This window comes from Nanorana parkeri, unplaced genomic scaffold (genome assembly GCF_000935625.1).
Source record: "Nanorana parkeri isolate BGI_ZX_2015 unplaced genomic scaffold, ASM93562v1 scaffold497, whole genome shotgun sequence".
Classification (NCBI taxonomy): Eukaryota; Metazoa; Chordata; class Amphibia; order Anura; family Dicroglossidae; genus Nanorana; species Nanorana parkeri.
Genome location: NW_017306765.1, coordinates 588,606 through 613,132, shown reverse-complemented (window position 1 = coordinate 613,132; position 24,527 = coordinate 588,606). Strand labels below are relative to the sequence as shown.

General features: G+C 40.8%; 1 protein-coding gene across 1 annotated transcript in view; it reads left to right on the top strand.

Moving 5' to 3' along the window:
* The first annotated feature begins 1,205 nt into the window (after positions 1–1,205).
* Positions 1,206–24,527, top strand: part of LOC108790729 (SRC kinase signaling inhibitor 1-like) — a 584,474-nt gene continuing 561,152 nt past the window's right edge. Inside the window, exon 1 of the mRNA XM_018561058.1 lies at positions 1,206–1,378. Coding sequence (XP_018416560.1) covers positions 1,357–1,378 — 22 coding nt within the window. The 5' untranslated portion in view covers positions 1,206–1,356. The remainder of the gene's footprint in view (positions 1,379–24,527) is intronic.

Sequence of the window (24,527 nt, the reverse complement as noted above, 5' to 3'; positions counted from 1 at the left end):
CAGACGCCGGATCACTTGTATTTAAACAGCAATCGCCTGTATAACCACTTCCAGCAGCATTCCATAAATTTTTCAGCACACACCAGCACGTTACCCCCGCAGATTACCTTGTCTTGTGTTGGGGCTGAGCTTGTGGTGTGAATGGACCCTAAAAGGTTTTTTTATAAGAATGATGGGCTACCTGCTTTTTGTAACCAGGGCTTTCCCTTAGGTATTCGTCTCCTGAGGCTATTATGATTTTTTAGGGGGGTTCTGTTAGAGACAGGTCGGGCGGGTGGCATGCGCAGCTCACTTGTCGTTCAATGGGAGGGGGGGTGGCGGACGCCAGATCACACTGTCCAGTGTCCCACCCAGCTCACTGTCGTCACTGGAAGTCGGCGTTGCTAAGTGCGCCGTGACCATCCCTCTGCAGCCTCCCAACCACCCGGGCGCTCCCCAATGATACTGCCTCTAGCTGCCTCATTATAGGGACGGCCCTGTTTGCAACCAATCAGCAACCATCTTGTAACAACATGCGCCCAAAGGTGTGAAGGGGCCCTACGCGTTTCATATGGAACGGAGCTTGCTTAGACGCAGAGGTTTTCAATAATATGATAATGCGCTAGTAAACATCAGAGGAGATTTAGACAAAGAAATGTTATTTATAAACAATAAGAAGATAGATAATAAGCTGCGCACTGTACATTCATACTTTACCCATCTGTAAATGCTTGATGTCTTGAACTATTTTCCTCCTTTTCCACTGTTCTCCTTCAGTGTTGATTTGAGGACACACACCATTCTCTTCGTGAGCTTTGAAAGACGACCTTTTGTTCCTGGTCAGAGAACAGGCACAGGGAAAAATGTAAAGCACTGACGGGGTTATAAATTCTGCCTACATGTTTCCAATGCACAAAATTCGATATCTATTTATTCCCAGTTTGCATTCATCATTTAATGAAGGTGGGGGGAGGCAGCTCCTATAGGGAATCCCAGCGAAACCAGGGCTTTGAGTCATCTTCATGAGTGACATTTTTAATGTATCTGTGCTTTCTAGCCCTTCCCCTTCTATCCTACATACACATAGAACGCAGCCTCTGATTAGCATAATAATTCCCCAGCATAATCCCTGACACCTCTCCTGTTAGTTAATGTGGGATCCTTTAAGAGAGGGAGAAGGAAGAATGATGACTGCCCATTAATGTATCATGAGAGACTGAGCTCTTCCTGTTTTGTTCCCCTGAACATCATCACACACTTGCACACCCTTTCTCCGTCTCCTTCTTCTCCCTCTCTCACATTTACACACCTCCCACCTCAATGCTCGGCAGGGCCTGATCGACTCGCTGAGAGGAAGCTTGAAAGGAAGAGAGCAACATGGGCAACACACCTTCTCAAGGCATGTTATCCCCCCAAATTGTGCATCCATTCTTAAGTAGCAGGTATTTCTTTACTTGTGTGTTAAGCAGATGGGTACTGGCAGTGGAAGAGGTAGCTGGTGATGCTGCGGATGCTCATCTCTGCTTAAGAAAGGGATGCTGAGGAGCTTGCAGGGAAAAGGATACTTCTCAGATACTAGGGGGGGAGAAAAATGAATATAGGGAAGGTACTATATTTTTAGTGTTATAATGCTTCTCAATTTACCAAGGAGATTGTAGCACGAACAGAAAAGCAGCTGTCATAGTCAGGAGCATAAAAGGTTTCCAGGGCTCCTGGGATTTTACAGCTCCCTGCCCTAGAAACCATATGTGGGCAACATTGTTCTAGGCAGATGCAAGCTATAGAGATTTGTCTGCAAGTGTGTGATTATATGTCAATATTCCTAATTAACCAAAGCCATAAAGATTCCGATGGGTCGCCTTATAAGCGGTGGCGACTGAGTACAGTCCAGCGGTGTCGATGCTTTGCAAACGCCTAAAATGACTGTTGTACTCCTTGTCACAAATTCTCTGCAATGACGTTTTTCCTTCATCACTGCATGATATGAAATTACCTGCATTCTTAATGTGTTTTTCTAATGTGTGCTTAGTTTAACTGTGTAATTGTCTGTAATCTTTCGCCGTTAACATAGAACAGATATGCTGCATTTTTAACCCATTTGAAGGTTTTTGAATATTCAGTGATAAAAACAAAGAGGTTTCAGAGGTGTGTACAAAGAGTGTTAAGATTGAGAGCGATTTCCTTGCAGGGCCAATGTCCCTCTCAGGAATAAAAAAAAAATCAATTTCATTGTGTCTGATTCAGGCAGCTTTATGACCCATTTCAGAGAGTCACCTTGAAATAGACTGCAAGCTCTTGAGACCAATATTAATGCCTGTGTTCATTATTTCTGTGTAGCCCTTTTTTTTTTTAAGCTGAAAATATTAACAAAGACCAGATTTTCTTTTTTTAAATGTCATATTCACATTAATTTTAGATGTATATGGCAGGCAGCATGGTGACCTCCTCTTTGATGCTGGTAAGCTTGTGGAATTAATTCTCCAAGTTTACATAGGTTTCAAGAGGGCATCACATATCGATAGGTCTGAATGGAAATCATCTGTTGCCCTTAGCAACCAGGAAAAGTCTAGCTTGTCATATTTTTAAACAGTAGAAAATGAAAAGGCAGAAACATTTTGATAAATACTAAGACTTACTTTATACAGGATACCCAAAAAGGCTTTTGCTTTGTTTACTAGCAAAATAATCCGATATCTGGAAGTAGGCAACATAGTGAAATGCAGACCATTTGTAATAAGACATAAGGACAAGTGTATTATTTGGACTGCTGTTATTATTCAAGATTACAAACCAATATTTGCATGCTTAAGCTTGACCAATAAGAATATACATAAACCCCAACAGAACTCAAATATTTTTATGGTGGATGTAAATATAACCCTTACATTTGTTATAGTTGTGACTGTTTGTTTTGTTTATGGGACAAGACTGGGCACAGCTGAGAAACTAGCAAGCAAAAAAGTCTAGAGGATTACAGCTGATGTATATACCCAAGGTCACTTGTCTCTCATAGATGCTGCACCTATTATGATTAATGTATTAACACATACATGTTTGTAGCATAACAACCAAAATATGCAAATAATTCCTAAATATATTGGGTAGCATGACCCAGCAGTGTGTATGTTGACAATAGTGTTGTATTGCACAAATAGAGTATTTCAGAAAGGACACATCCCAGAAGCCACCTAACTAGTGTGCCTAAAATATTACAGCTCGATAACATTTGTGAACTTTTTGTATTGTACCATCACAATCATTTGACTGCTCCTTCTACATTATATGCGACAACATCAGAGCGTGACCAACGGAACTGAGCAGCAGCTTTGTAGGATCAGTTGTGCAGTTGGGAGAAAGTCTGCAAGAGCGAGGGATAAGGTAAGTATAACTGCGTTTCATGCCCACCCAAGTCAGATTTAAAGTGACACTAAACTTAGGCAATTAATCGTAAAAATTGATTTAAGTACTGTGGGGAACCCCAGGGGTACACATGCGTCTTCAACACAGTCCAATATAAATAAGCAGCTTTTATTTCATCCAGCGGTAACAGAACAAACAGCTTTATTCAGCAAAACGGTAAAGTAAAAGGCTTTCCTCAGCAAACATCAAACATAACGAAAAAGTCTTTCAATAAGATTGCACTGCGTAGTGCATTTAGGTGATCTCACCAAGATAGTGTCCACTTGCTTCTGAACAGCCCCACACACACACAGACCTTTCTCTCTCTCAGCTCTCCCCTCCTCTCTCACCTGTGTTACCTTTTAACAGGAAGGGCTGTAGGGGAAGTACCTGCCCTCCAAAGTTAACCACTTCTTTGCTCTCAGCCCTGCTGACCCCCCACAGTAAACTTAACATGAGATTGTAGTTCAGTTTAGCTTCTTTGTGTATCACTCAGCTGTTGATCCTCAAATCATCTCTGAATTTGTGCTGACACAGTCCTTCCTTCTGGAGGGTGGCTACTTTTCTCCCCTATGATCCCTGTGAGTGTTGTAATTGTAGTCACCACTCCAAGCTCACTCCCATGATGGACTACAATAGCAATACAAATTAGTAAACTAAACATGAGATTGTAGTTCATTATGGGACGAGCTTGGAGTGGTGGCTACTTTACCACCCTCTAGAAGGAAGGACATTGTCAGCACAAATTCAGAGATGATTTGAGGATCTACAGCTGGGTGATGCACAAATAAGCTATATTTTTGTTAACAATTAATGTGCATGCATTTCTAAGATTTAATGTCTGAGTTTGGTGTCACTTAACTTTGTTTCCAAAAATCCCTCCTATGTAGGCCTCATTGAAATTGTCTTCACTTTGTTTCTTTGGCCTGATTTCACTGAGATAAGTACTTAGGCCTACCAGTTATAACCTTCCCCTGTCCAATGAGAGTAGCTAATAATAACACTTTCACTGGACAGAAAAATGTCAAGACACTAGTAACAAAGTAAAACTCGATTTAGAGACACAGAGACTCGATTTAGAGACACACATAAGAGAGTGCTTTTTGACTTCAAATATAAAAGCAGACACCATAGATGAGACTTTTACTTTTAAATGTTTAAAATGGTGGACAGTTAATTTTAAAGTGCTTACTGCTTCTGGAGTTAGCTAATTCCCAAGTTAGAGTTTATACACCTCTGAAATAGGCAAAGACATGAGCTTCCTTGTATATGTGATGTTTGTTTGCTTTGTTGTGTATGGTGGCCATACACTTTACAACCATCGCAAGACCTTAGTCTTGCGATGGTTGTAAAGTACTTAAAAAACGTACGATCTGCCCATCTTGGACAGGCAGATCGTACTTGCGATCATCGCAAGCCCGCCCCTTGAGGGGTGGGCTTGCGATGACTGCAATGAGGGGCGGGCTTGCAAGCACGGCAAACGGGCAGTGTGCGCGTGCGCACACCTGCCCGTTCGTCAGTTGCCGAACAAGAGGGCCACTCACTCGCCGAGAATCGTACGATTCCCGGCGGGTTTTTCAGCCTGCTTGTTCGATGGAAGACGTGCGACCGTACGCCTTCCATACACTGTACGATTCTCGTACGATCGCGGTATTTCCCGCGATTCTCGTACGAGAATCGTACAGTGTATGGGCACCTTTACAGAAGTCTTTCAAACGATGATTGGTTCACTGCTGCAATCACTAGGCAAAGATTACATGCCAATCATTTAAACACACTTGTTTTTAAAATAATTATGCTGCCCATAGGTTAGAAAAGAGCACAATAATTCACAGATTGCAGTTTCACAAAATTAGCAACTTAAACACTTTTGGCAGCTAAGTAATACAGATCTGGACATCAAATTTAAAATAGGGGTAGAGTTGTGAAGGGACAAAGTCCAAAAGACAAGATGAAATGAAACCGTGCTTAGAAGAGTTCTAATTACAGTATTTACATTTGTTTCGTATATAAGACTAAAATGTTGTTACAACATTGAAATGCAATCATGAGAGTGTCACGTGTATAGTAGCAATATATAGCTAAAAAGTAAAATGTTTCGGAAAGCTTGTAACAGTAACATAGTAGGTGAGGTTGAATAAAGACCAAGGTCCATCCAGTTCAGGGCTTGTTCACACCAAGCGTGTTCCAGGAGCAGAGCAGTTACAGACCGGCTCAAAACTGCGTCCAATGTATTCCAATGGTATTTTGGGCTCTAGTTCACACCGCAGCGTTCAGTTCCAGAGCATGTAAAAAAACTGCAGCAAGCCCATTTTACCTGCCCCGGAATGCTCTGAAATGCATGCAAATGCATCAATAACACATGCAAATGCCCTGCAACGCACTGAAAGCCCATTTTAAACTAAAAAAACGGCACGGAACGCATAAAAAACGCGGTATAACACACTGCACTGCGTGTGCAAAACTCATGCAGATCTGGTCTGCATTTGGTGTGAACAAGCCCTCAACCTATGTGTGTGCGTGTGAGTGATATATATATATTATATTTAGCTATATAGTCTATATATATTTAGCACTTCCCATATCCTTGTATATTTAGTGACTGAAGGAACTCATCTAGAAGTTTCTTCAACTTATTTAAACTATCAGAGGATACCACTGCCTATAGAAGGGAATTGCATATTTTTACTACTTGCACAGTAAAAAAAAAACCCTAACGTGTTCTAAGATTGAACCCCCTCTCTTCTAACCTCTTGTTGTGTCCGCGTGTTCTCAATACTGTTCTTGGTGACAACATCATGTTCCAAATATTGTGGTCCCCTTTAATGATTTTGTAGACTGCAATAAGGTCTTCTCTTAAGCGCCTCTTTTCTAAGGAGAATATGTTTAGTTGCTGCAGGTGGTCTTCATAACTCAGGCCTTCTATCCCTTTAATTAATTTTGTAGCCCTTCTTTGAACTCTCTCAAGCCCTAGAACGTCCTTCCTGAGAGTTGGCGACCAAAATGGCACCGCATACTCAAGATGAGACCGAACTAGTGATTTATACAGTGGTAGTATTATTCTTTTATCCCTTGCTACAATCTCTCTTTTAATGCACGCCAGTATCCTGTTTGCTTTGTTGAACACAGCTTGGCATTGCATGCTATTGCCAAATCTGTTATCTATGAGCACCCCCAGGTCTTTCTCCATGTTCAACTTCCCTAATGCAGCCTGCCCAGATAGTAGTTTGCGCACTCGTTGTTTGCACCCATGCGCATTACCTTGCATTTTTCAACGTTAAATCCCATATGCCAATGTGTAGCCCATGCTTCAATTTTATCTAGGTCTTGTTGAAGTGCAGATATCTCCTGTTTGGAATTTACTGCCCTACAAAGTTTAGTATCGTCGACAAAAATAAAAATTGAACCATCCATGCCTATCTCTATCGTTGATGAATTGGATAAACCAGATTGGCCCCAGGACTGACCCCTGGGGCACCCCAAGGGTGGCTTTTGCCCAATTAGAGGATGACCCATTCTTGCAGCCAGTTTTCCACCCATGTACATACAATTTTCTCCAAACAGACTGAATCAAATGTTTGTGGGATACGGTATTGAATGCTTTAGCAAAGTTCAGATACACCACATCTACTGGTATTCCTCTGTCTAAATTAATAGTGACCTCCTCATAAAATGTTAATAGATTGGTCTGATAAGAACGGTCCTTCATGAAGCCATGCTGGTTTCTACTTTTAATACCAGTTTTATTCGCAAATTCCTGCATGTAGTCCCTTATCATGCCTTCAAATATTTTGCACACTATTGACGTTAAGCAGACTGGCCTATTTGTTACCAGGTGAACTCCGTTTTTCTTTTTTGCATATTGGTACCACATATGCTCTCCGCCAATCAGCCAGCCGGTATCGTACCAGTCATTAGAGTGTCCATAAAGACTTTATACATTGGTCTGCTTGTGTCCTGACTAAGTTCCTTGAGTACCAGCAGATGTAACCCATCAGGTCCTGGAGATTTGTTTACATTTAATCTTTCTAGCCTGTGTACTACTCTGCTCTCTGACACCCACTGAGATACGTCAAACATTTTTATTATTGGTTCTGCAGCTGATGCCCTGGTCGTTACCCATGTCCATCTCAGGGACGTGCGGTCAGGGAAGGCAGAGCCTCACCTAATATTATGAAGAAAAAAGGTGTCAGCTTCAAGTCTGAAACTGACAGCTTTTTCTCAATTCATATCGGCTTGTTACAGGTTACACAGCAGGGAAAGCCTCCCCACTGTGTAACCTGTCATGGACGGAGCGGTGCCTGTTAATTACAGCTTTTGACAACTAGTTGGGGTACACAGCAGCGGGTTTCCCCACTACTTGTGTAACCTAACTTGGTGAGGCAAGAGCTGTCACAGCCTCTACTCTGTGTTAGTGGTGTAAGCTCTGTGAATGGCTTGGACCAATGGCAAAGTGCCATTGGTCCAAGCTGTCCAATAAAAAAAAAAACTGAGGCCATCGATCTCAATGCCTCAGCAGTGACGAGCAAGTGAGGGACAGGGAGGCTCCACCCTTCCTCTTCCCCACACAGCTTGGTTACCGAGCTGGGGGTGGGGATTCGGCAGGATGGAGGCGGGAGGCAGGATGGAGGCGGGATATGGGTGGATCTTTGCCTGGATGGGGCGGAGGTTCAGCGGGATGGGGGGTGCTGCACCCAGCACAGAAGGCACAGAATGTCACTGGTCCATCTCATCTGTAAGAACTGAAGAAAATAATTTGTTTAACACATTTGCTTTCTCCCTGTCGCTGGTTGCTAACCTCCCCTCTTTGTCTATTATTGGGCCTACATGTTCTATCCATACCCTTTTGGTATTTAAATAATTTTTTGGGGTTCTGTTTGCTTTCTGCAGCTATCTGCTTTTCGTATTCAGTTTTTGCAGCCCTGATTGCTCTTTTAAATTTTTGTTGCAATCCTTGTAGTTTCTGAACACCGATACTGACCCCTCTGACTTATATTTTTTGAAGCTCTTGTCCTTTTCCCTTATCTGTTGTTTTACCTTGCTAGTTAACCACTCTGGTCGAACTTTCGCATTCTTGAATTTATTGGTAAACAGGATGCACTGGCCAATTTGTTATTTAAGATTCCTTGAAACTATCCCATTTTACTTCAGTGTTCGTATTTAATTTTCTAAGCTCATTAAAGTTATTGTAAAATATGTTAGACTGCTTTTGTCAATCATTATATACCTGCTTCTAATTAGAGATTTAAATGTAAAAATAGGTTTGATTCAAGAGATGAATGTTGTAGAAAAGTATATACTTTTAAGATAACAAAAACATACCCTAAATTTATGAACAGATAATTAAAATGATACATTTTGGACAAAAGTGTAATGAAAAAGTAATTCTACCAGACAGTAAAAATTTGACTATCAAAACACGGAACTCTTTAATCCATTTTAATTCTTTATGAAAGCATTAGGTCATACATATATGTCAATTGCAGCTTGCACGGAATGACTTTTTTGCTCCCTTTTTGCTCACTGTAACTCTCTCTAATTGCATCACTGCCACCCCACTTCCTGGTTGGATAACTCTAGGTACAAGTGGTCATGGCCACACCTACTGTAGACATTTTGACTGCAAGAAATACCATCACAATGCTCTGTGCTTTAAGAGTGGGCATTTCTGGCAGTGTTGATTGGCTTCCCAGTAATGCCCTCTGGTTTTCAAGCACATATTTCTGGCCCTAGGAGATGCATGAAATTCTGAGAGTTTTTACATGACCACAACTTTGAAGATTTTTAGGGTAAGTTAACTCTTTCCTGTCATCAATCTATATATATATTAATGTTGCCTGGAAAGATATCCCCATGGCAAGGCCATGTTATTCTCTCCTATCAGAGCCAGCAGCAAACACTTGGCTGGTAATGTGCAGAAAACGTCAAGACAAAAGACCATTTTCCAAAAATGAAACTTCCACTATGAATGCATTTCTGCACATAGAACACCGAACTTGAGTTCACAATTTGCATTAACCAACCTTAGGGGCCCATTCACACCAGCAGTCACTCTATACCACACAGCTGCTGGTGTGTCTGCCCAGCACAGTGCTGATGTGCTTGATTGCAACACATTGCTCTGTTTCCTTTTAAGAAAAAAAAAACTTTATTCAAATGTGACATTTCATTAAGGGGACACAGCACCGTACAATGCGGTTGTACCTCGTCGCACTGTGCTGCGCTGAACAAAAGTACTGCATGCCATACTTTCTTTAAGGGAACACCATCGCAACCCAGTGGTGTGAACTAAGCCCATATGGAACAAGGGAAATTCAATTGCTTGGTCTTGCATTGCGGCTGTGCTGGAAAACACAGCCAGTGCAGCACCAACGCATCAGGTATGAATGGGCCCTGAAGAAGAACTTTGTTGAAATAGTTGGGGACCAATGAACTCGTATGTAATACACAGTTTAATTGCAATTTTAATTGCATCATTCAAGACTGTGTTAGCTACAGCATAACTACTAGACATGTGCGATTTGTTTCGTTCTGAATTGACATTCATATGAATTTCTGCATATTTGGACATTCGGATGCATCCGAATTTCCAAATGAAAGAAATAACTTATCCAAACGAATCCGAATGTTTTTGATGACGAAATTTGGATGCATCTGAAATGTTTGCATAATATCATTTGGAATGGAACAAAAGAATGGAGAGCTATGTGTTATTCCGTGACAGGTCTTTGCCCCTTTGTTGACTTTTGGGCGCATCCCGAATGTCAGCAAAGTAGCAGAGAACTGTTACAGAATGCAGAAAAGTTTTAAACTTTTGACAGTCCACACAAACAATAAAAAAAACGCAAAACAAAAAACACAGCGTGCGGTTCCCTCCAGCAATTCATACCAGACCCTTTAGGTCTGATAGGAATTTTAGGGGGGAAAATCCCTAAAATCTCTTACCAGACCCTTGATCCAAGCAGCAGCCTGGCAGGAAAGGAGGGGGGGGGAAATACGCGTGCACCATACCAGGCCACATGACCTCAACATGAAGAGTGTGCTTTGCTGGGTGGACCCCCTGGAAAAGCACCTTGTCCCATGTCGATGGCCCGGTGATTGTGGGGGTTTGCGGGCAGGGGGGCTTATAGCAATCTGGATGTCCCCTTTCATTAATGAGGCACCTTATGCACCAAATAAACAGTCAAAATGTAAATAAACACACACCTTGAAAAAGTCCTTTTATTTAAAAAAAAAACAAACAACAACACAAAACAGGTTTTTTACAATTCCTTAATTAAAAACAAAAAAAAACTATCCTACGATGTCAATCCAGCATCGATCATGTCTTCCAGCAATGTAAATTGTCCTGCAGACCCGGAAAAAAAATGCTCACCGCCCAAAAAATCAGTGTCGGAGATCGGCTCGCTGAGTATAGCAACTCAAGCTGCTTTATTATTTTTAGAAGATACCAGGGACTGAATTTTTTTAATAACTGATCAACACAGTTGGGCTCTAACTGTAAACTTTTTTGTTTTTTTATATGTTTATTTGTTTAAAAAAAAGTATATATAAAAACCCTATGCATTGCCTTTAAACTGGGGCACTTTTCACCCAACAAAATGGGCTGAAAATCTCGGCTTATACTCGAGTATATACGGTAAACCTTTTTGAAAAAGTTAGGAAAAAACATTTTCGGTTTCAGCCCGACATTTTTTTTTCATTTCGGTTTTGTTTTGGTCTTAAAATGTTTATTTCGGTGCACCTCTAATTATTCTGTATTGTTGTATAGTGTATTGCTGAGATTTGTAGTCCTCTATAGCTGGTACCATTTTCCATTGCTGTCTAATGTATTGCTGGATTTGTAGTACTCTATAGGTAGTGGTATTCTGAATTGCTGTATAATGTATTACTGAGATTTGTAGTCTTCTATAGGTGGTGGCACTGTGCACTGGTGTATAATGTATTGCTGGGATTTGTAGTGCTTTATAGCTGGTGGTATTCTGAATTGCTGTATAATGTATTGTTGGGTTTTATAGTCCTCTATACAGTGGCAGAACTACCAGGGTCACATAGTTGCAGCTGCGACTGGGCCCTAGCATTCTGTCAATTGGGGGGGCAAGACAAGAGGAAGGGGGCCCTGGTAACCGCCGACATTGCAGGTTCCCGGGCCCCCTACCTTCAGTCTGGGGCCCTCCATCTTTCACACGGTGCTTGGATCATGTGTATTACAAAGCTCTACAGCAAAAAAACATAGTAATGTGCAATGTGGATGACAGACCCATTTTAATGACCGTAATGTGCCAAATGTTGTTTGGCAGAGATTCCATTGCTAAACACAAAATTGTCAGTATGTGTAAAAAAAAAAACTGCAACGTAATGTATTATTAGTATATTCTATTCTGTAAGCAACACCATATTTTCTGGTAGTACCCCTCCCGACACTAGGCTCTGGATCCGCCCCTACTCGCTAAATTAGGCTGCCGCTCTAGGATTCAAATCCTGTATACCACAATCGCCAGGTGCAGAGAGCTGATCTAATTGCGGATGGCATTGGCGCCTGGCGGTTGCGGTATTCAGGATTGTGGGCGGGATTGGACTACATGTCGCAACCATCGGGCGCCAATGCCATCTGCAATGAAATCAGCTCTCGGCGATTGCAACATGTAATCCGACACCGCCCACAATCTCTTAGTGGTGAAAATTATTAGTGGCCCCCCAGTTTTGACTGTGGTATCTTATGTGCCCCCCCTATATATTGTTCCTAGAGTCACCACTGGTCATCCCCCAACACCCATTGCTAAGCGCCACAACCATCTTGCAGATTAGTGCACCACAACGCACAGATGTGCAAAACAAGGGCAAGTGCATTAATATGTTCACTGTGGTGCATTGGCCCACACAAACATATATTACCATTCGACAAAACTCACATTAACGTGTGTGCAGTAATGCACCACAATGGTGTTAATCCAGCCTTAGTTTTTTTCATAGCATAATAAATATAATTACTAAAACTGATAGAGCAAACACATTCCCTTATGTGAAGAAAAAAACAGAATCATAGTTTTTTGACATGGTGATAGTAGAAATCTTTGGAGTTTTAAAACAAAATACTATAAACTCATTATTCCTAGTCTTTGGAGACTACTCTTCATTTTGGTACACTAATCAGCATTGTGTGTTTCACAGAACATTGATAATAATGACAGCAGAGGGCCTTTCCATGATAATATATAATTTGAGCTTGGAAGGAGAGGGTTTTGAGAAAAGACATTGGAAACGTTAGAGGCTCAGAAGCAAGTCAAATGCAGTATATTTATAGGCAATTAAGTCTGCTTAAAGTGGTATTAAACTCTTAATATTTTATATTATATTATAATCTACCAATCAAACATTCCTCAGTTAGTTAATAAATGCGCCCAAGCACATTTTTAAATGTCACCGCCGTCAGGTCCAGGTCCCCGTCAAACAGAGAACTCACTCTGTACCAGATCACAATGGAAAGTGCAGGTGCCAGCAGCTGTGCATCATGGGATCAGGGGAATGGCAGTTTTGGAGCTGTGTGTTTGAGTTGATGAACATAGCATTAGCTGTAGTCCTGGCTGGGAGCATGCATGCAAGGGTGGCCCCATAGAAACTTGTAAAGGAAAAGAGCCGCCCTCAAATAGAATGGGGGGCTAGCGCTTGATTACCAGGTTAATCAAAATGGAAAAGACAAGTTTTGTCCAAGAAAAAGCAGCAAACACAGCACCGGTCTTGACATTTAAAATTTAGTTATATATACAGCTACCCCGAAAATAAGACCTAGCGCTATCTTAAGGGATTTCTGTAATATAAGACCTACCACCGAACTAGGTCTTATTTTCGGGGTAGGTCTTATATTACAGAAATCCCTGAAGATAGTGCTAGGTATTACTTTCGGGGAAACGCGGTATCTAGCACTAATAATCCTGTTCAGAGGTTAGTGGCTTTAAAGTGGTTCTTTTTGCACAGATAAAATGCATTGCTCTGTACACATCATAATTTCTGCACCAAAAATGTAGTTAGCTATATGCCCTATGTAACCTTTATGGTGATATCAGATGCCTGCTCACAATGCCATGCTTTTGTATGCATTTAAGTGGTAAGTCTCACTGTTAATAAGAAAATGTAGTCAATCATCTGGCTTTAGTTTAGTTTATTTTCCACCCTTATAAAGATAATAATAGATTACAGGATAGAATTAAATTTTTTGGTGTCCCAGACAGCAATAAGAACCTGACAGAGTTGCTAACCCCTTCCCTTCAAAACTAAAACAATTGGCTGGAGTTGGGTTTCAATACCTACAAATGAGGCCAGTAAGCCCTGAAAACAGAACAGGTGGAGGAAGGAACCGATAACGTAGAAAGCAAAATGAGGGAATATGCAAGGCTTTTAACCATTTGAAGGCCAGATGTTTACACCCCGTTCCTGACCAGGCCATTTTTCAGTATTTAGCGCTGCAGTACTTTCACTGACATTTATTCCATCATGCAACGCTGTACTGAAATTAATTTTATACCATTTTTTTGGGCACAGATAGAGCTTTCTTTTGGTGGTATTTAATCACCACTGGGGTTTTTATTTTTTACGAGGAAAAATTACTGAATTTTTTTTTTACAAAAAATATTTTTTTACATTATGATAGAAAACAATTATTATTATTATTATTATTACCCAATGTTTTGGTAAAATATAAAAGACAGGGTCATGTCGGGGAAATAGACACCAAACATGTCAAGCCTTAAAATTGCGCGCATGCGCAAAAAACTACCATACCCAAAATTGCCCATAGCCGACGCTTTAAAAGCTTTTACCGCTCATCAGTTTAGTGTTATCAGTGATTGATGGCCCTAGAATTATTGCTCTCACTGCGACATTCGTGGCGATATGTAAGATGTGCGGCGTAATCGGCGCAATCGTCGTTTTCGCACATATGCCCACTCGGACACATGTTTGCACGCATGTATGTATGGGTGGGGACTTTTTAAAAAATTGTTTTTTTAAATTCTTTTTCCATGTGTGCCTTTTAATTTTTTTATGTTTTTTTTGCAGCTTTATTTTTTTTCCTATTTTTTCTTCCTCTTTATGGAGACATCAGGGGTCTCCAAGCCCCCTAATGTCACATAGGGACCCCCAAATAAGCTGATGAACCAGATATCTGCTTCATCAGCTTCTCTCTAGCTTCTGAAGCTGGAGAGTGACACAAGAATGCGGAAGTGATGTAATATACATCACTTCCGCATTCTAAGCTCGGAAAGTGGACCGGAGGGATATCGTGTACTGACCTCCCTCTGATCCCCTGTCACAGAGCCATCATGCTGGTCCCGGGCTCGCACCGCGGACAGGGGGAGCACGATCGGCACGTTATACAAGCGATCTGCCGGCTCTATAGATGGCGGATCGCTTGTGCAGTGGCGTAACCAGAGTTCTGGGCGCCCGGGGCAGAATTTTTTTTTCGCCCCCCCCCATTATATAAACAACCACTGGAACTGTACCCTGCACCTCCCCCCCACACACACATGTTTTTATTTTAATTTTTCAAATTTTAATATTTTATTTTTTTTGAAACTTTTTCATTTTTTTAAATCAATTTTTATTTATTAATTAATTTTTTATTAAATATTTTTATTTTTTACTTTACTTTTAGGGGCTTCGGGGAAATATTGGGGGTCTAAACAGACCCCTGATATTTCCCTTTAAAAATAGAAAAAGAGATTGAGGACACAGAGTCCTCAATCTCTTTTTCTGTGTCCCCTGTTATCAATGAACAGGAATCCTTTATGAGTGTTCCTGTTCATTGATAACATGGTATGTTTACTATAACTACAATTATGAATGAACAGGAGGGGATATAGATCACTCCCATTCATTCATAATTGAGGATATAGTATACATACCAGGTCCTCAATTATGTACAAACACTCAGCGATCACTGATCGCTGAGTGCTTGTACCCGTTCTCCTTTCTGACACACACTGTCACAGGAGGCTGCAAGAGGAGAGCCCAGCCTCCTGTGACAGCGCTGGCTGTCTCCGCCCCCACACCGCTCTGCTGCAGTGTGATAGGCGGCCGAGCGGTGTGGGAGGAAAGACACCGGCCGCTCACAGCGCTCGTCCCGCAGCGCTCGGCCGGCTGTCATTTTCTCTCTGATTTCTTTCATCCCCGCTGGGCACTGGTCTGTGTCCCAGCGGGGATGAAAGGAATCACGGCCGCGCCGACAAAACGGCTGGAAAATGTCACTTTCGTCATTTAGCCGAAAGTGCCATTTTCGGCCGGCGCCCCCCCTTCACTTTTCGCCCGGGGCCCGCGCCCCTGCTGCACCCCCGGTTGTTACGCCACTGCGCTTGTGCGAGTATGTAAACAGGCATCGATTTTTTGAATTTGGGCAGTTTCCCGCTCGCGCGCGCTGTGCACGAGTGGGCGGGGCCAACAGGCCGTCTTAGATCCAGGAAGCTCCCGGCTGGCTGTTTTTTTTTACAACAGCCGGCCGGGAGGTGGTTATTGACCTGGTCGATTCTCACAATGATAATGTTACTGATATCAAGTGTATTAAAGAAAAAGTCTCTGATCTAGAGGCGGAGCCATAGATTTTTTTTTGGGGGGGGTGTTAGTCTTGGGCACCCAGAGGAGAATAAGGAAGAGGCCAATTATGGGCAATATTGGGCAGTGGGGGAGGCTAATAACTTGAGCTTACTCACTGTATACCTGGTAACATATGGCACAGTCCTTGTACCTACAAATATGCTTTTACTTTAGATTGTAAGCTCTCATCTCCTTGTCTTGAATTGTATTTTAACTGTAATGTTTTGTATTGTAAAGCACTGTGCAAACTGTAAAAAATTAACAAACTATAATAATAATTACTGTGCCACATGTGAGTGTCCCATGGCTTGTTCACACTTCAAATGGAGAAGCTTATGTGGTACTGAATTTTTTTTTTTAACTGTACTATTCTGCATTGTGTTAAGTGGTTAGTAAAATTGTAAAGTCCACAAAAACACTTCAAAACCAAATTCCCACATTACCTGCACTTAATTTCATCCTTGTATCCCCAAATATTCCCAAATTATTAAAAATATAGACTTCAGGTATGTTATTGGTAGAATATGGCCAGAGATAAAGAACATTACACAGGCACATGAACAGGCAGGAAATAGTGACAAGGCAGGTTTTATCTTATAATGAGGGGTTAAACAAACATTTTAAAATTCTTCCAATACTTTTTCTTTAAGAGTGGGAGAAGGGGCAGGATTTTACTTGAATAGAAATTAGAATGTTTTATCTAAAAGACACTAGCCACAAATATTGTACAGTGGCTGGACAGTATGTAAGCAACTTGGTTAGGCATACCTCCAAACTTTACCAACATTCTGAGATGGGAAAGAGAGACACCCTTTAGCACAAATTGTGTAGGCAAAGGATACAGCCCCTGCCACACCCCTAGTTGTGTGGACCATGAATAATTAATAAGCAGAAAAGTGCTTTTTTATCACTATGTTTCCTATATATTATATTTTTAAATCAGGGGTCTCAAACTCAATTCACTCGGGGGACACTGGACACATTTTTTTCTCCCATGGGGCTGCTTGTCAAATGTCACACTTCAAAAAAATGTTTAACTATATACGGTACCAGTGTTAACGTCTGTGTGTGTTTCTAATGTTGGTATGTATTTGTGATGGTTTCTTTGTATGCAGTGTCAGTATATTTTTGTGATGTTTGTGTATTCTCAAGATTTCTGTGAGTGATGTCGATATATGTGTTAATGTTTCTGTGTTTGTTGTATCATTATGTATCCATGTGTATGTATGTGCAGTGCCAGTATGTGTGTGGTTTTTCCTACAGGTTTTCATTTTAATCATAGCAGACCAACAGATTAACACATTCACTCACACATAAACATAGAAAAACTTGCACACATAAAAATACGCACCCCCCACACACCCACAGAAATACACTCACAACCAGAAATACACACACTAATATACACACAATAAGGCCAAATTTACCCCTGTATCTTTAGGTGCAATTAGGGATTCCGTCAAGACAACCGCTGCAGGTAAATGCCTGCACACTGCATGTAATGGTATGTGATATGATTATATGAGGTTAGGAATCAATCACTATCCCTGGATGCATCAATCGTGCATCCACAGAGATCGATTTGATTGACCATTATGGTATTCAGGCGTTTACATGCAGCAGCTGTCACCTGATCATTAACTTGATCAGGTGACAGCTTGTTAACCCCAAATTAGGGATTCGCACTGCAGCTGATTGAAGACATCTTATGCCGCTAGGGAAGTCAGAAATGGAGAAGGATTTGGGGGTCATTGTAGACCACAAACTGAAAGGTAGTTTGCAGTGCCAGGCTGCTGTAAACAAAGCTAGCAGGGTCTTGTCCTGTATTAAAAAGGGGATGTATTGCAGGGACAAGTCTATAATTTTGCCACTTTATAGATCATTGGTTCGACCTCATCTGGAGTACGCGGTCCAGTTCTGGTCACCAGTACTAAGAAAAGATGTCCTTGAGTTGGAAAAAGTCCAGCGGAGGGCAACCAAACTAATTAGGGGTATGGAGGACCAGAGCTACGAGACAAGGCTACTAAATTTAAACATGTTCACATTGGAGGTGAGGAGATTAAGGGGGGATATGATCTCCATGTACAAAATGTTCAATGGTGGCAGCAACATTAGCGATAAACTGTTTAAAATTAACTCCATTACAAAAACTAGAGGCCACCACCTAAAATTGGTGGAAAAAAAATTCCAGCACAAGGGGCGAAGGGGGTTCTTCACAGTAAGATCAGTTAGGGTCTGGAACTCACTGCCACAGACAGTGATTTCAGCAAAGAATGTGGAATTGTTCAAGAAACTTTTGGACGATTTCTTAAGGGACCGTAATATACAGGGGTACAGGTACTCCTAGAATGAGATCCTAATAGGTTGGACTTGATGGACTAATGTCTTTATTCAACCTCAAATACTATGTAACTATGTAACTATGTAACATCTGGATGTACGCAAAGAGAAATACGCTGATCAGGGCAGTGTACAACCCCGGAAGGGGAAGGCCTTGTGAATAAGGCCTTCCCTTGCAGCAAACGTTAGAAATTTTGCAACTAAAGTCAAGATGTGGAAACATTGTGTGGCACTTTTTCAGTGCCGTAGTATAGGAATAGGCCACAAACTAACATAACAAACATATGCTGCATACAGTTTCCAGCTGGCCTAGTCAGGAGCAAGTCCTCCTCTATCTGCTGCTGTGTTTCCAGTGTTCTGTGTATCAGGTCATGCAGTCTATGCTCAAGGAGGAACATGAGAGGGATTGAGTCCCATTGTGTGAGGGTGTATGAGGAGGTTGGGAGACAATTGGTGTTGGTGCTGAATTTCTGCCAGGGAGGTCATGTCCAGGTATGAGCACCTAAAGTGGCCATAATCCCTTTTGTGATCTTTTTCAGGTGAAGGGAGGCTAGCCTAGCAGGCTAGTGTTGTTGTGACACATAACTTTGCCTGGCTGAAAAAGGCATGGGGTCAGCTACCTCTCAGCTCTGGCCCAGTGTGGCTTGTGTTCCACAGGCATACAGGTTGCAACACAGCATGGCAGTGTAGTATGGGATGTTACCGATGCTCTTGTGTGCTTGTATGGGACTTCTGGTTACCGGGAGTAGTAGAATGAGGCCAGTGGGGAGGAGGTACAGATGCCCACTCTTTTATAGCGAGGGAGTGGGAATATACATAAACCCCTATAAATGGTCACCCTAACCCTTTCTGTAAAGATTTGTAGAACCTCGAACCCCTCTGGATTTGCCGCAAACCCACCATGCAGCGAACCTGAACCTGATCCCTACTTGAAATCTTTGATGAGTGTGAAAATGATACAAAGCTGGCATTAGAGAAGCTGAACTTCTATTTATCTCCTTTTAAAATGACCTGAAATCTACACATCTATAGTATGAAAGGCACCACAGAGGCATTTTGTAAAATAATGCACATTGTTAAATAAAGCAGCACCATGTTTATTGCTTTGATTGCCAAAAATGTCAAGGCTGTCTTTAATATTGATTGGACCCTGGGCAAACATCTTCTTGGGCAGGATTGATGCGTCCAGGGACCATTATCAATCCCAAAAAAATGTTTCGCTGCCGGGAGTCTGTTTAAACGGGCCCACTGCCAGTGACGTACTATGTATGTCACTGGTCACTAAGGGGTTATATAAACCTAAAGAAATTTCCTAAAAATATATTCCAAGCATTAACAACTAAAATATTTCTCTCCTTAATGCATGTACTAAGATGGGCTAATGAATCAGGCATATTGTCCCTTTAGCCTTCTGGTGGTGTCAGCATCAAATCAACTGTCAAGGGGGTAGTGGACCCTCTTTGTAACCAGGCAAATGTAAATTTGGGAAATTTCCCTTTACTTCCTGTCATGTAGACATGACAGGCAGTAAGTGAAAAGCTCTCCAAAGTAAAAAATACATAAATCCCCTTCAGTTGTCTTCAGAATAGGGTTGCTTTCTCCTCTATTTCTGTTCTGGTGACAACTCAGCATTTTAGATTTTCCCTTACTTTCAGTTCCAGATAATATCGTGAACAGGACAACAAATAGACACAGCAAAAAATGCCAGGCGTTGTTCTAACCCCTCGCCAGTCTATTCAAAGCTGCAAAACATGTTTCCTTTAGACATATTTTAATATATTTTTTGTGAGTGTTTTATTTGATGTAGTCCAAGCTGGGCAAGGTGGTGTATGCAACATGGACATGTCTTTCTCTACATATCTATCTTCTTTACACTTAAATCTTTATCTGTATATATAGACTATAGACTGGAGTTAGAGTAAGATTAGTTCAGACTTTTTTGGTAAGCAGAATTTTAAAACCTTGATTTTCAGGTTTCATGAAATTTATTTTATGTTATATTGTGCTTCTTTCATAAAGTAGTGCAGAATATTCTGCTTACCATGGCTCCTGAAGTTATCTTATTTAGCTGCATCAAAGGCCAGCAATCATCCTCCAGGAACGCTCTGTGCCCCTCTATCACTTTGCTTACTAACGGTGTACAAACGTGTGTGTACACAGCCTAGTTTACATGTGAAACTGTTTGTCTTTGCAGAGAAACACAACGTAGGGTCTAATTGGTGCTTGTGTAAACTTTATTGAATCAGGCGTCTCAGTCGAGCAAATTTCTTGATCGTATAGTACAGAACATGGAGTAATCAAGACGATTGCCAGGTGATTGGGCACTGGCCACAGATGTTTGGAGTCTATATAACTCCTTCCACCACCACAGATCCTCAGTTTTTTACCAGTGTCCTCAGATGATGGACTTGTTTCCTTCTCGCTCAGAGAGAACGTGTTTAAGTCTTACCTTATGATGTCATTAATCAAGTTTTCCTTGAAGGCAGACAGCCAGCTGGCAAAAGTGCAGTTTCTGGATCAGCACCCCAGGGCAGGAGCTTCTGGGGCTGTACCTGGACCCCGAAAGGACAACATCTAAAGATGCAGGATCGGCCTGTAATGTCGCTTTCGCACTGAACCCTATGTTAGACATGTTGGGTTAGCTGCAGGGTGCTCCACTGGTCCAGGGCAGCAGCATATCCGCATGGTGTGACCCCCATCCATGAAGACCCCCTAGGGGGTATGCTTTCCTGAAGCGAAGTCGAGGATTCACTTCTTCATCAGATGAAAAAGACATCTGTGTTAGACATTAGACATTAGTGTTAGATAATCCACTAGTTGTCAGAACTCTTTCTGTGCACATTTAATTATGTTACCAAGAGTATTTTCTACATTTTTGTATGCCAAATATCTAAAAATTCCTTTCTGTGAAGGATACCTAAAAGGTTGTATGCAGGTACTATTACAAAATTTATGTAGCTGACATTTAATAATGGTGGTTTAGGCAAGGCTGAACACTCTGTCATAAGCACTGATATGTCTTAATTGCCATTGGTTGAATACACAGCCTTAACGTGTGTAATTTCCTAAGATTGGCATTTTAAGTTCTTCAGACTGGCAAATGATAACACTTTGGAAAACATTTATCTTGACATTTTATATTATATCTGCTATACTTGTTTTTGTTGCTCTCCATGCTTCCCTGTCTATGTGCTATACCCATTAGTTTCTTGATAAAAGTATTGCATATTAATATTATACAGAATTTATATAGTGCCAACAGTTTGCGCAGCGCTTTACAACATATTGTACTTAATGGACATGTTCCTTGGTAAAAAAAAGATTGAGCTACTCCGTTCTAACTCTGTTTAAAATGTCTGTCTGTCTTGTATGAAAATGTTAATTGTTAGTTTGAACAACACGGTCATGGTTTTCCCTTTATCCTGGGAATCAGCTTGTATGCCCTTCAAGTTCAGTGACTGTATATGGCCTACAAAATTATTTAATTAATTTACCTGCAGAAACAGCATTGATTAAGCTCTTCTAGGTAAAAAGAATCACCAGCTTGTATGGCCTATTCATACTTCATATTCTGTTACAACCACCGCTTTATGTATTTGCACATACCTTCTTGAGACTTGTCTGTACAGGCAGTATGACAACCTACTGACTTAGTGATATTCACAGATAGTGTCCAACTCGATAAGTCTGACTTAGTAAATAAACTGCATTGGATTATACTCTATCTCCATACATAGGATGTGATTCCTTGTCATTCCTAGAGTGAAAAGACATTCCTATCTTTGCCATTAACAGGGTAACATAGCCACCTTACCTCTTGAGAAGGTGGTGTGGAGAGAGAGAATAGAGGAAACTGGAAACTTTTAGCACAAGACTGTACCAATATACAGAAAACAGCAGGGGTGAGACGGAAGATGCCAAGTGTGCACAGATTAAGCTGTAACAACGCTAATCTTACACTTGTTGCTAGAAAAACAGCATAACACAGTGAAATACAACGATATAAGTATGCAGTGTAAATGAAACAGCAGAAATCAGGAAAATTACACTGGATGTGGCAGCACACTCCCCGTCTGAAATCTTAAGGATTTCACTATAACATATTTACTGTAAGACATGAGTCCATTAGGATGAAATGTCTTTGTACCTAAAACACAACAAGTTCCAATTAAAGTGCATTAAATGTTTCAAACTTATCAGTTTATAAATCCCAATATATATATATATCTTCTTAGAAGTGGTATAAAATTCCAAACCAAATGAATAAATATTCCAAATAAATAAATGTGATACAAGTGATAAAGCAGATGAGAATATATACATATATTAATGTATATTAAACTTCCTGGAAAGTTTTGAAGTTTAATGATGTGGACTATTTGTTATTTGAACTTTGAATTATATTAAGGCATCTTTGCTCTGTGGAGTACAGATTGGACTTTTTCTCACTTGTCTATACAGAAATAATTGATCTTATATCTACACTTTATATATGGAAGTTTGAGATTATTATATTTATAATCTGCAAAGTTTGAAACATTTAATGCACTATAATTGGAACTTGTTGCATATAGACATATTGTAAGGGAAAGTAGTTTTTTTGTGTAGCGCTGTGCACTTTTCACATTTACCATTTCACCTTATAGTACAGCAGCTTTCTGCACTCATTTTAGATTTAGTTATCCATAGCGTGGGATAATAATGATTTCTACCATGTTTTTACTTTACCACCAATTTAGGGTTTACTGGATAGCTCACTGAAGGTTTTTTTTTTTGCTGTCTAGTGCTCATCAACAACTAAAGAAATTTAGAATTCTTCATATACAAAAGTTTTATTCTTCATAGAGCACCGTGATTAGCTGTGATTCTAATAAAAGCATCTGTAACTGCATGTCTGGCGCATCATTTTCCTGACATCTCTGCTCAGCCTACAGGTGCACAAGGACAATTAAACTGTGATGAGATAAAAATTGTATAATGAGGCATTTGCTGCTATACTTTCTGCACAGTTAAAGTATTTTTACCATCAGCTGGTTATGCCGTACATTAGACTTTCAATACATGCAGATTCAACGCTGATTTTAATTTAAAAATAGGAGAAAAAATATCTTTGTTGCCAGCTTGCATATTACCAATTTGTGTGAAAAAAATATATATTTTACAACATTGACATAAAAAAACATGTGTCCCTTCAAATATATCTTGACTTAGACATGCAGTGTGACAGTATCATTAAAAAAAAAATGATGTAAAAGGACTTTTGTTGCACTTGCAGTATGACAGGTTGAAATCAAATGTTTTTTTTTTCTCTGCCAGATTATACTTAGTGGCCCTCTGAGCCCCACCTGCCTGCAGTGGGCTGCACTTCTGTGTTTAGCCAAACTCAGTGAAAAACAGCCACAGACTTTGTATTATAAAGAGAATTTGCACTGTAAAGTAGAACAGCCAAGTGCAAGTGTATGCAGCATGATTGCTTTTATAGGGTTTAGTAAACTCTATATGTACTGGTGTAATGCTCTGGACTACAAATCCCAGAGACGTCAAGCTTATCTCAAGGATGAGCCCAGCTGTAAAGCTTGGCAAAACTTTAATTTCTATTTGTTGTCTGTTCTTGCAGTAAACTTCAAGGAAACTGACTCAGTAGCATTAAAAGTACTTTACTTGGCGAAAATGCTGCGTGTACAAACTTAGTTACAGGAAAAGCAAACAAATACATCAACAAGACAGGCTGCTACAAACATTCACATGCACCCACTACACTATCTTCTAGTACATGTATAATTTCACAGGAGGGGAAACACTGAAAATGTACTTAGCTTAGGCTGCAGACTCCAATAAATTCCGTGATGAGCAGTACTTGGCCTAGGAAGAATGGCTTCTCGTTGCAGTATCCTGGTCTTGAAGCAAGTCCTCTCGTCTTGTGAAGCGCCCTCGTACTGTCCCCTCCTGTGAAGCCCTGGTCTTGTGAAGTGCTAGGCTGGTGAACTCCCGTGTTACCTTTCAGCTACTGGCTTTTTATTGAGAGAAACTGGCCTAAAACAATGGAAGCTACGCCCCTTTCACCTTTAGGAAAATGCAATACGGTTTCCCACCTCTAGGTGGCAGCGTTGTACCATAAATTGCCCTCAGTAGTCAAGATTTGATTTGAGTCTTGGCCAGGCTAGGCGTGACTATTCATGATCACCATCCCATTGTGATACAAATCAATACAGGATAAGCTACCC